Raw genomic sequence first — 11,731 nt, 5'->3', positions numbered from 1 at the left:
AAATACTAGTCTAAGGTGTCATCAATTGATGAACAGCTAGATGTTGCATATACAATATTTATCTTTCGAGATCTTACACTATTATGTATGTCTAATGGTGAAAATCCATTAGGGATTTATCTCATTAGAAAAACAAACATGTTAGACCAACAATGAAGATTCAAAATTAAACTACAACTTAATAACAGAAAATAACATGGTTCAATATAAATTCATACACAATTCAGAAATTATAAGCATATAGCAAGTAGGAATGACAAGTGAAAATACTAAAACATACAATCCTAAATAATTTCCAAGGTTTTCAACAAACTGATACAGTGTCCCGGTAGGCGAGAGTCAAAGTATCATTTATTGAATAGAGTTGTCAGCTCATCTAAAATAGAAACCATTCTAGCAACCTTTTATTCGATCAAAATAAGAATCCAACGTTGTCCCGATAGGCAAGAGTCAAGGTTATTCTTATTTTATGAGCTTCCACCATTGTTTCATGTTTTATGAGTTTATCTCTAAGTAGTCAGCGTAGGGGAGAGTCTAAATAGAGACGAAAACTCACAAAACACTTATCAAATGAAATCTTACGGTGTTAAATGCGTTCAACGAATAACCATCCATAGGGGGACGAAGTCTAGCGTCTCGAGGTTATATTGAAAACATTTAACTTTTGTAAGACCAACAATGGAGATCGAATATCTTAATAATAATCAATCTCATTATTTAAAGTGAGTTGTATTTTCTTTGATTCTCTTTATTTAATTTATTTATTTAAATATATATTTATTTAAAATTTCTAATTTAGAATGAAAAATTCTAAATATAAATTTTAATTTAATATTTATAAATTTTACTTAGATGGATATGAAAATAACATGAATTATTTCCATCTTAGTAATAATTTCCAATAAATATTTAGAAAAATATTCAATTTAAGTTGTTACAAAATTAATTTAAATTAATTTACAATTCAAATTTAATTTTCTATAAATATATATTGCATTTCGAAAAAATTAAAGTATTCTAGGACACAATTTTCGAAAATGCATGTTAAAATAAAAAATTAATCCTGGAAAAATTATTCTAATTTAATGTTGGCCCAAAATTAATTAATAAAATTAATTTACAACAAAAAATATAATTTTCCTATTTAATTAAATATATAAGAAAAATTTCAAATATTTAAGTATGATGAAAATCAACTTAAATATTAATTTTCTATTTAATTAAATACATTAGAAAAATACTTCAAGCAAAAATATCATCTATCTAGATTTTCCTTTGACTAATTTATTCAATTTCTAATAATATACTTTAATTCAATTTATTTTAATTAATCATTAAATGAAAAAATTATTGATTTAAGTTGGTCCAAAATTAAAATAAATAATTTACAACTTTGATCTATTTTTCAAATAAAATTCAAAATTCCAGCATTTAAGAAATGCAATTTCGAAATTTGATTAATAAAATAAAGAAAAAATATATTTTGAAAATTATTTAAATTTAGTTGAAAAAATAAATTTCAACTAAAAATAATTTTCTATTTAATTAAGTGTCATGAAAAAGAAATATTTAAGTATGATGATGAGAATCAACGTAGATATTTAATTTTCAAGTTAATTAAATTCAAGAAATAAATAATTAAGTGTAGAGAAGGCTTAATTATTAATCTCTAGTTTAATACTAGGAAAAATATACTTAAAATAAATTGTACCAAAATTAATTATATAAATAATTAATTTCACAATTTATAATATTTTCCTTTTAAATATTAGAAATAATAAGTAGTCTAGAAATAACTATCTAGAAAATATCTTATTTGACTAAGTATCTTTTCCACAAATTTTGAAAAAATATCTAATTTAGGTTGTATTAGAAAAAATCTAGAACCTAAATATTTTTCAAATTTAAATTTAATTAAATATCAAAAATTAAGTTGTAACCACTTAATTTGAAAATATTCCATTTTAAGTTAATATTCGAAAAGATATTAACTTAGAAAATATCTAAAATATTCCATTTTAAGTTAATATTCGAAAAGATATTAACTTAAAAAATATATAAAGAATCTTAATAACCAATGCCTAAAATTCCTCAACTTAATTTTGAAATTTTAAATCCAAAAGATATTCAGATTTAAGTTGGTTAGTTGAAGATAACTAAATATCAACTTAAATAGGAATATTTAATGAAAAATTGAAATTAAGCTTCAGAAAGAATCTAGATGGTTATAATTCTATATTTAATTAAATACAAGAAAATACATATAGTTTAGCTTAGAATAAAAAATTCTTTAAACTATAATTTTCTTAAATTAATTTCAAAATAAATGAAATTAATTATGTTGCTCATCAATTTTATTAGATTAAACTAGTTTAATTAACCTAGTACAGTTATTCAAATCAGGCAAATGGGCCTTCACAATTGGGGTGGTTCATGTGAGGGGGTGCTGGGTTCAGTATGTCGTACCCACTACTATGGCTCCCAACTCTCACACAAGGCCCAAAAGAGAGGAATTTAACCTTAATTAGAACAACTGTTATTAATTGAATAGGCCCAAAAACTAAATGGGCCTAAATAAATTCTATCAAGAACTATGATAATTTATTTTAGCAACAACAACCTATATGCATCTATAATAAAATTAAACACATAGGCTCATACAGGCACACTTTGGATGGGTCCTATCATGTTGCTAGGTCATACACAGATGAAAGAAGATTGTAAATATACCTGTTACAAATTATTAACTTGACCAAGGGAGCCATCAGATCATTAGATCTGACAAAAAGTAACCATGGCTATTTGCAATCAAGTAATAATAGGTTTTTAAAAACTTACAAACAAGCTAAAACACATACTCCTGCAACAAGGTTAGCTGGATAGTTGGATGTAGGATTTATTTAATTTTAAATTAAATAATTAATTTCGAAATATTCAATTAAATAAATAAAATATTTATTTTCAAAAAATTAAAATAAAATAAAAAAAATTCGAAAATTTAAAAAAAAAATTAAATTTAAAATTAAACCTACAATTTTGAAAAAATTAGGTTTCAACCAACCTAAATATAGAACTACACAAAAAATCGGAACTTAATTCCATGAAAAAGCATGAAAAAGCATGAAAAAACGAAGAAAAACGAAAAAATTGTGAGCTGTACGGACAGTTTTCGAGATTGCAGGAAAATTTAAGCACAGCTCCGATTTTTTCGAATCTTCAAAAAATCATAACTAATTCAAATTAAATCGAAATTGAGTTCTGTAAAAAAGTAACTTGCTTAATTTTTTCCATACTATCCAATAAAAATAATTCCAGAAACAGAATCGCAATTATTTTTCACAAAAATTTACAAACATCAATCAATCATCAAATAACACTCAATACAACATGATACCATCCAAAAACAAACAAACAATCGTTTTAAAGTCCAAATTTCTTGCAAGTAAATCAATTACCATGGCTCTGAGGCCAGTTGTTAGAAATTATTTTACCAGGATCTTAGATCTACTCACAAGTATGTTTATTAACACCCTAAATATGAACTTTCTAAAACGATGAAATAAACACATATAAAGTTTAGGAAACCTTACATTGGGTGCAGCGGAATATAATGACTCCTTCCATTCAGATATCTAGCCCTTGATTCCTTTCTGTAGCAGAGCACTATCAATATCTGAACCTGGATCTCTTTCTCTGAATCTTTGATGCTGAAACTCCTTCTTGCTGAAAGTCTTTCTTCATGATCTTCCTCACTATGATTGAGGTATCACTTGCTGTGTGTGGGCACTACTCATACACTAAGTATTTCGAAATTTGAGGAAGAAGAAAGAGAGAGTGGGTTCGGCCAAAGATAGGGAGAAAGAGAGGCTCAGTTTTTTCTGAATCAGAAGTGTCAGAAGAAAAGTGTAATTTTCCTGAAGCCTTCACTATGTATTTATAGCATTCCACTAGGGTTAGGTTTGAATTATTTGGCATTAAAATAATGAAAATATCAGAGGGAAAACCCTACAAAAGTGGCCGGCCCTATACATGTGGATTTGGGCCCCACTTTTTGCAATTTTACAGTTTTATCTTTTCTCCATCTGATTTTCTCAAAAACGCCAATTTTCAAATTCAACCATTTAAATGCCAATTCTAACTATTTAATAACTATAAATAATTATTAAATAATATTGTCATTTATCATATTTATTAATTGAACCATACAAAGTATCATAATTAACAAATATGCCCCTATAAACTCTTTCTTTACAATTTCGCCCTTACTTAGTGAAAAATTCACAAATAGACATAGTCTAATTTGAGAATTATAATTGATTAATCAAAATCAATTATATGAGTCTTACAAGCAATATTATCTCAACTAGTGCGGGGACCATGGGTCTATATAACCGAGCTTCCAATAAGTAGATCAAGAATTTAGCACTAAAATTCACTAACTTATTAATTCTTCATTGAATCCACGCATAGAACTTAGAATTGCACTCTCAGTATATAGAATGCTCTATATGTTCAACCATATAGACACATCATTAGTTATCCATTGTTATAATCCTAATGTGATCACTGATCCTCTATATGAATGATCTACACTGTAAAGTGATTAAACTACCGTTACACCCTACAATGTATTTATTCCTTAAAACACTTGACCCCGTATAAATGATATTTCAGCTTATGTGAAATGAGTACTCCACCATTTATGTTCGTTTGGTCAAGCTCGAAGGAGATCATCCTTTGCTTACTATTCGCCAGATAGAAGCTATAGATTCCATGTTTATGATAGCACTCCCACTCAATTGCACTACCGTGTTCCCAAAATGTACATATCACCCTGACCTAAAAGTAGGCTTAACTAACAAATCAAAGAACACAAATAGCCTTTCAAGATTGAGCCTAATCATAACAGGATTAAGATCATTTGATCTAGGATCAACTAGGCGATATTGACTTGAATAGATATTACGGTAAGTTTAATAAATCTAAGTCAAAGTTCAATATCGGTCCCTTCCGATGCATACTCCATGCATCCAACCTGAGCTTTACTTTAACCAATGCTCTGGAAAGAACATAGCACTTCTCCAAATGCAAGTAAACTCTGTTGTAGATTATCATATCAGTAAAACCCTATGTCTGATAAATCTAGGAAACTTTATTCACATAGTCATGTTTACTTTCCAATGTGTTGACGGCACAATAAACAGGATCAAGTATGTGAAAAGGGTTTCAGATGAATTTATACATTATGTACATATAATCATGAAATAAATCATGTGAACCATGCAACATTAAATGTTATTTCTGATCTATATTAATAAGTAAATCTGATTATATTGAAATGAGTTTTATTTAGGGCATAAAACCCAACATCTTCTTGGCTGGAGGCACTGGCTTATCACGACTTCGAGATGATCGAAGTTCCTACTCGATAGAAGCTTGCTAGGCACGAGTTCGAGTAGAAGGACCAGATGGGGTAGAGGCAGGAACTGATGCAGTAAGAGGAGGAACTGCAGCAGGTGGAGGAGATGCCTTCGAAGATGAAGACGATGAAGAGGTCCAAACTGGGCACACAGATTTTCGAGCCACTTGTTTAGGAAGTCGTTTTGGCTTCAGGGGCTGAGATTCACGCTGAGGAAGCGATGAATCTCCTGTTTTTGCAGCAGCAGGAGGTATGGTTGAAGCAGTAGGAGGTACATTGGAAGGGGTTGCATCGGTTACCATCAACTTTTTGGGATGCCCTAGGTTCTTAGTTCTCACAATTTTCGATCTGAAAGGGAAGATGAATAGTAATAACAAGAGAAACAAGAAAATAGGTTCGGGTAGGTGGTGAGATAAATGATAAAGATTGGTTTAAATAAATATGGAAGCTAGAAGAGAAAAGGAAACCAATTTTGAAAATTTGAACAATAACCGCCAGCCCATGAACAAAAGGGAAACCGCCTACTCTCTTGCAACTCCTTTCCCATTTTAAAAAGGAAACTAGAATTACCATCAATATTTCCAAAAATAAGACAATCTTTCAAGATTAAAAACACATTATCATATAAAAGATCAATCTTTAAATGGAAACAAATCAAAATAAATCAAGGAAGAATAAATATTGATACTTACCAAATAAGCACAAAATTTCCTTAGCCCATGAATTAAGTCACTACGCCTCCCTCTTTTTTTTTTATATATTTTTTTTTAATTTTAAAGAAATGAAAATAAATAAAATGTGTACAATAAACATAAGAAATTCTAAACCAAGCAATTTAATCAAATATCATTAAAAATGACAAAAAAAAAATACATGTTATGCTTTCAAAAGAGAATAACTAGTTAGTATCTCAAGAACAAATCATACTTAAGTGATGTTGAGAAAAATTATGAATCAGGATTTTCAGTTTCATTTAGTAGAAGAGACTTACAAATTTGAACACACTTGTCAGACATAAGTGTGTGCAGTGAAAATAGGATCATTGTCCTTGGCAAGATTTTTCATTTTCGCCTTTTTCAATTTGATCCCGCAACTGGATGCTATCACACCATACTGAAGGTAGCCCTTTTCTATGGTAGTGCATCCTCATCATAGTTGCTAATTACAATGTTCCAGCTTACTCAAAAGATGGCTTTCAAACCTCAGTATGGGTAGCTCTATTCCAGCAAGGGACCTGACAAGACTGAAACAAAAATAGCTCAACTCTGTATAAATACATTATTTAATCCCAGACAAAATTAAAAGTAACATGAACCTTTTAACACAACCTCACAAAGTATGATAAGAATGAGATCCTAACTAATTATAATCCAAAAGCATAAGCATGATTTGTCAAATTAAAATGAAAGAAGATTAAATGCTAGAAAAGAAAAACTTAACAATATTGTACAAAAATATGAACAAGAGAGATTTAGACAATGCAAACTCCCAAAGACTTTTTGAGGGCGTCAAAGCGATTTGAGTCTAGGGCCTAGGTGAAAATATCAGCTAATTATTTTTCAGTATCAACATATTCTAATTGCAAAGATTTATTTTCAACAAGTTCCCTAATAAAATGATGTCGTATATCAATGTTCTTTGTTCTAGAATGTTGAACAGGATTTTGGAAATATTTATGGCACTAGTGTTATCACAAAAGATAGTTAAAACACCCAATTCAAACCCATAATCAATCAATATTTGTTTTAACCATAACAGTTGAGTACAACAACTGCCAGCAGCAATGTACTCAGCTTCGACTGTGGACAATGAAATGGAATTTTGTTTCTTGCTATGCCAAGATAGTAGATTATTTCCAAGAAAGAAACAACCTCCACTTGTGCTCTTTCGATCATCAGCATTTCCTGCCCAATCTGCATCACTAAAACAAGCAAGGTTAGAATTAGTATCTTTAGAATACCAAATTATATAATCAAGAGTACTATTAACATATCGAATAATCCTTTTTACAGCTGATACATGAGATTCCATAGGATTACTTTGATATCTAGCACAAACACCCACACTGTAACAAATATCTGGACGACTAGCAGTTAAATACAATAGACTTCCAATCATGCTACGATAAAGTGTAGTGTCTACCTTTACTCCATTCTCATCTTTTGTCAATTTCAATGTGGTGCTCATTGGAGTACTTACCTGCTTAGCCGACTCAAGACCAAACTTCTTGACAAGGTTCTTAGCATACTTACTTTGAGGTACAAATGTACCTCCTTCCATTTGTCTAACTTGTAGACCCAAAAAGAAAGTAAGCTCACCAACCATGCTCATTTCAAATTCATTTTTCATTTGATCATCAAAAACCTGCACTTCATGGTTAGATGTAGAACCAAAAACTATATCATCAACATAAATTTGAGCAATGATAAAATCAGATTTTATATGCTTGATGAAAAGAGTTTTATCCACACTACCTCTTTGATAATCATGAGAGAGTAAAAATTGAGTCAACCTTTCATACCAAGCTCGTGGAGCTTGTTTCAGACCATACAAAGCTTTTACAAGCTTGTACACATGGTCTGGAAATTCAGGATCTTCGAATCCTTTTGGTTGCTCAACATAAACTTCCTCACTCAAAATACCATTTAGGAAGGCAGATTTTACATCCATTTGAAACAATTTAATATCCAAAATACAACCAATGCACAAAAGTAAACGAATTGATTCTAATCTTGCAACAGGAGCAAAAGTTTCATCAAAATGAATACTTTCTACCTGTGTCTATCCTTGTGCCACCAATCTGGCCTTGTTTCTCACAATTGTACCGAACTCATCACTTTTATTTTTAAAAATCCACTTTCTTCCAATTATATTGATACCTTTTGGTCTTCGGACCAAAATCCAAACCTTGTTGCGAACAAATTGGTTGAGTTCCTCTTGCATTGCATTGAGCCATTCTTCAAAAGTCATGGCTTCCTTCACATTTTTCGGTTCATATTGAGAAACAAAACAAAGAAAGCTAATCAAATTAACATACCTTCTTCGAGTTACCATGCTTTCTTCAAGATTTCCAAGAATGAGATCTTTTGGATGATTCAATTTGACTCTGGTGCTTGGTTCCTTCTAGATAGAATCAGTGATGATGTTTGGATGAGTCAAGATAGACGGTTCTGGTTCTCCTGTCTCAGTTGTAGCAGCAGATTCGTCATTTGTAGCATCAGAGTTGGGTTCTGCTACATCATGATCTACTTTTGCTGCTTCTGAAGGAGTATCCATAAAGCTATCTATCTTGGCTTCTGTGGAAAACTCTGAAAAATCTTTAAAATCATCAACAACCACATTAGCTGATTCCAAAACAGTTTGAGTTCTCATGTTATAAACACGATAAGCTCTATTGTTTAAAGAATATCCAATAAAAACACCGACATCACTTTTAGCATCAAATTTACCAATATGCTCACGATCTTTATAATCATAACACACACATCCAAAAACATGAAAATGACTTACATTGGGGCGTTTACCTTTCCAAATTTCATAAGATGTTTTTGAAGTACCTGGATGAATAAACACTCTGTTTATTATATAGCAAGTTGTGTTAATAGCTTCAGCCCATAAACGCTTTGTCAATTTCTTGCTATTTAAAATCACCCTTGCCATTTCCTGCAATGTTTGATTCTTCCTCTCAACAACTCCATTTTGTTGAGGAGTTTTGGGAGCTGAAAATTTATGAGTTATACCTATAGACTTACGAAAATCATCGTACACAGAATTTTCAAACTCCTTACCATGATCACTCCGAATTCGAACAATTTTCCCAATATTACAATTTTTCAACTCTTAATCTTAAACAAAGAGTTTTAAAGGCATCAAAAGTGTCAGACTTTTCTCTTAAAACTCTACCCAAGTGAAACGAGAGAAATCATCAACACAAACAAAGATATATCGTTTACCATTTAAACTTTCAACTTGAATTGGACCCATAAGATCCATGTGAAGCAATTCCAATACTTTTGAGGTATTGATATCAGACACAGGTTTGTGAGTGATTTTTAATTGCTTCCCAAGTTGACATGGTTCACACTTACCAACACTTTCTTTACCAAGCTTGGGTATACCTCGAACAATTCCTGCATTTGACAATTTTTTCAGGTTTTTATAATTAATATGCACAAGCTTGGCATGCCACAAATCCGTGGTGTTGTTGATAGCTGAATGACAAGTAAACACAGGAGTTAGGGTATAATAATTATCATTGGATCGAAATCCTTGCAAGATACATTCATTATCATCATTAAGTACATAACAATGATCACTGTCAAATGAGACAGTATACCGTTGGTCACAAATTTGACTAATGCTAAGTAAATTAGCCCTTAGTCCTTCAACTAACATCACATTTTTAAGTCTAGGTAACCCTTCAAAATTTAGAGTTCCCATACCAACGACTTTTCCAGCTAAGCCATTACCAAAAGTGACTTCTCCACATTGCATAGGCCGAATGTTAGTCAAAAAGTCCTTGTCACCTGTCATATGTCTAGAACAACCACTGTCAAAATACCACATTTGAGATGCAGCACTTTTATTAGAAAAACCAGCTAGACAACTTTTCTTAACCCATATTTGTTTCAAACCTTTATGTTTCTTTTGAGATTTTTCCAAATTACCAAAATAATTTGTTTTAAACAAATTTTTCAACGTGAAACATTTAGGTCTGATATGTCCTTTTCTACCACAAAAATGACAGGTGGGAACAAATCTTTTACCTGAGATCTTACTCTTTTCGTAAATCCTGGAGATTTTGCGACATCAGAAACAGCTTCTGCTACAACAGGCTGTGAAACTGTTGCAGCACACTTCACATTTGTAGCCTAAGGAAGATTCGATGGAACACTAGATTTTACAAACTTCGTGATTCCAGAACTTTCCATCCCATTTGATCCAATGCCAGCAAAACCTCTTTGAACTGCATTCTGAGCTTTTTCAAAAATAGAAGATCCAGGGTTAAGCATTTGAACATTTTTCTTAAAATTTTCAAGTTCCTTCTTTAAGAGAGTGATTTTTTCATCTTTAGCCCAAAAATCTGTCTCATACTCCTTTATTTTTAGATCATACATTTCAATTTGATGAGACAATTTTTTATTCAATTTATTCAACTCTTTATTTTCAGAAGTAACCTGAATCCATTTTTGATACATGACTTTGTATGATTCAGCAAGAGACTCTTCATAGATCTCAGACTCATCTGCATCTGATTCCTCTTGTTTAGTGGTATTATTCAAACATACCAATCTAGTTTTCACCTGTGAATCACACAACGCATTAGTCATAACAGAAGTTAGAGCAACATTCTCAGAATTATCTTCATCACTCTCGGTTTCATCATCACTCCAAGTGACATTGAAACTTTTCTTATTCTTTTTCAATGTGTTTGCACACTCAGATTGAATATACCCAAAACCTTCACATTCCCTGCACTGAATTCCCTTTTTGTTAGAAACAGATGGTTTAATAAGAGTATTACCCTTTGAAAATTTCGAGATATTCTTTTTATTTCCCATCTTTTTTATATATTTCTAAAAATTCTTTGTTAATAAAGCAATCTCATCATCACATTCACTATCAGAATTTTCATTATCAGCAACTTTCAAAGCGATACTTTTACCTTTATCAGCAATGGATTTGGGTTTGTCCTTTTGTTAAATTTGTTGATTTAGTTCAAAAGTACGCAAGGAACCCATTAATTCTTCTACCTTCATTGTGCTAAAATCTTTAGCTTCCTCCATTGCCAAAAGCTTAGTATCAAACCTCTCTGGAAGAACTCTAACAATTTTTCTCACAAGAACAGAATCATCAAATTTTTCACCAAGAGCAAAATATTCATTAGCAATATCAGATAATATTTCATTGAATTCAGTTAAGGTTTCGTTATCTAACATTCTAAGCTCATCAAATTTAGTTTGAAGCATAATAAATCTAGATCTCTTAACATCAGAAGTTCCCTCAAACTGAGTTTGAAGGATCTCCCAAGCTTCCTTGGCAGAAACACAAGATGATATAAGTTTGATATAACCTTCACCTACACCATTAAATATAGCATGCACAGCTTTGCTATTGTAGGCAGAAAGTTTATCATCTTCAATAGACCATTCCAGTTCAGATTTTACAGTAGTATTACCTGAAGAATCTGTCTCAACTGGAAGAGACCAACCTGATAGAACCATCCTCCAAGCTTTCTCATCTTGAGATTTGATGAAGGCCCCATTCTAACTATTCATTCTAACTTTCCAATAAGGATAGTTAGAATCATTA

The 11,731-nt window shown here is 31.1% G+C and overlaps 1 protein-coding gene across 1 annotated transcript; it reads right to left on the bottom strand.

The window, feature by feature from the left end:
* Positions 1 to 5,439: 5,439 nt before the first annotated feature.
* On the bottom strand, positions 5,440 to 8,695 carry LOC133036270 (lysine-rich arabinogalactan protein 19-like). The gene is made up of 2 exons (XM_061112806.1): positions 8,586 to 8,695; positions 5,440 to 5,767 (listed from the first exon to the last, which is right to left on the bottom strand). Exons 1-2 carry the CDS (start codon positions 8,693 to 8,695, stop codon positions 5,440 to 5,442), a joined length of 438 nt encoding a protein of 145 aa, XP_060968789.1.
* Between the last annotated feature and the right edge of the window lie 3,036 nt (positions 8,696 to 11,731).

The sequence above is a fragment of the Cannabis sativa genome, chromosome 3 (genome assembly GCF_029168945.1).
Source record: "Cannabis sativa cultivar Pink pepper isolate KNU-18-1 chromosome 3, ASM2916894v1, whole genome shotgun sequence".
Lineage (NCBI taxonomy): Eukaryota > Viridiplantae > Streptophyta > Magnoliopsida > Rosales > Cannabaceae > Cannabis > Cannabis sativa.
Note: the sequence above shows the minus strand (reverse complement) of the source record. Positions and strands in the feature narration are given on the sequence as shown.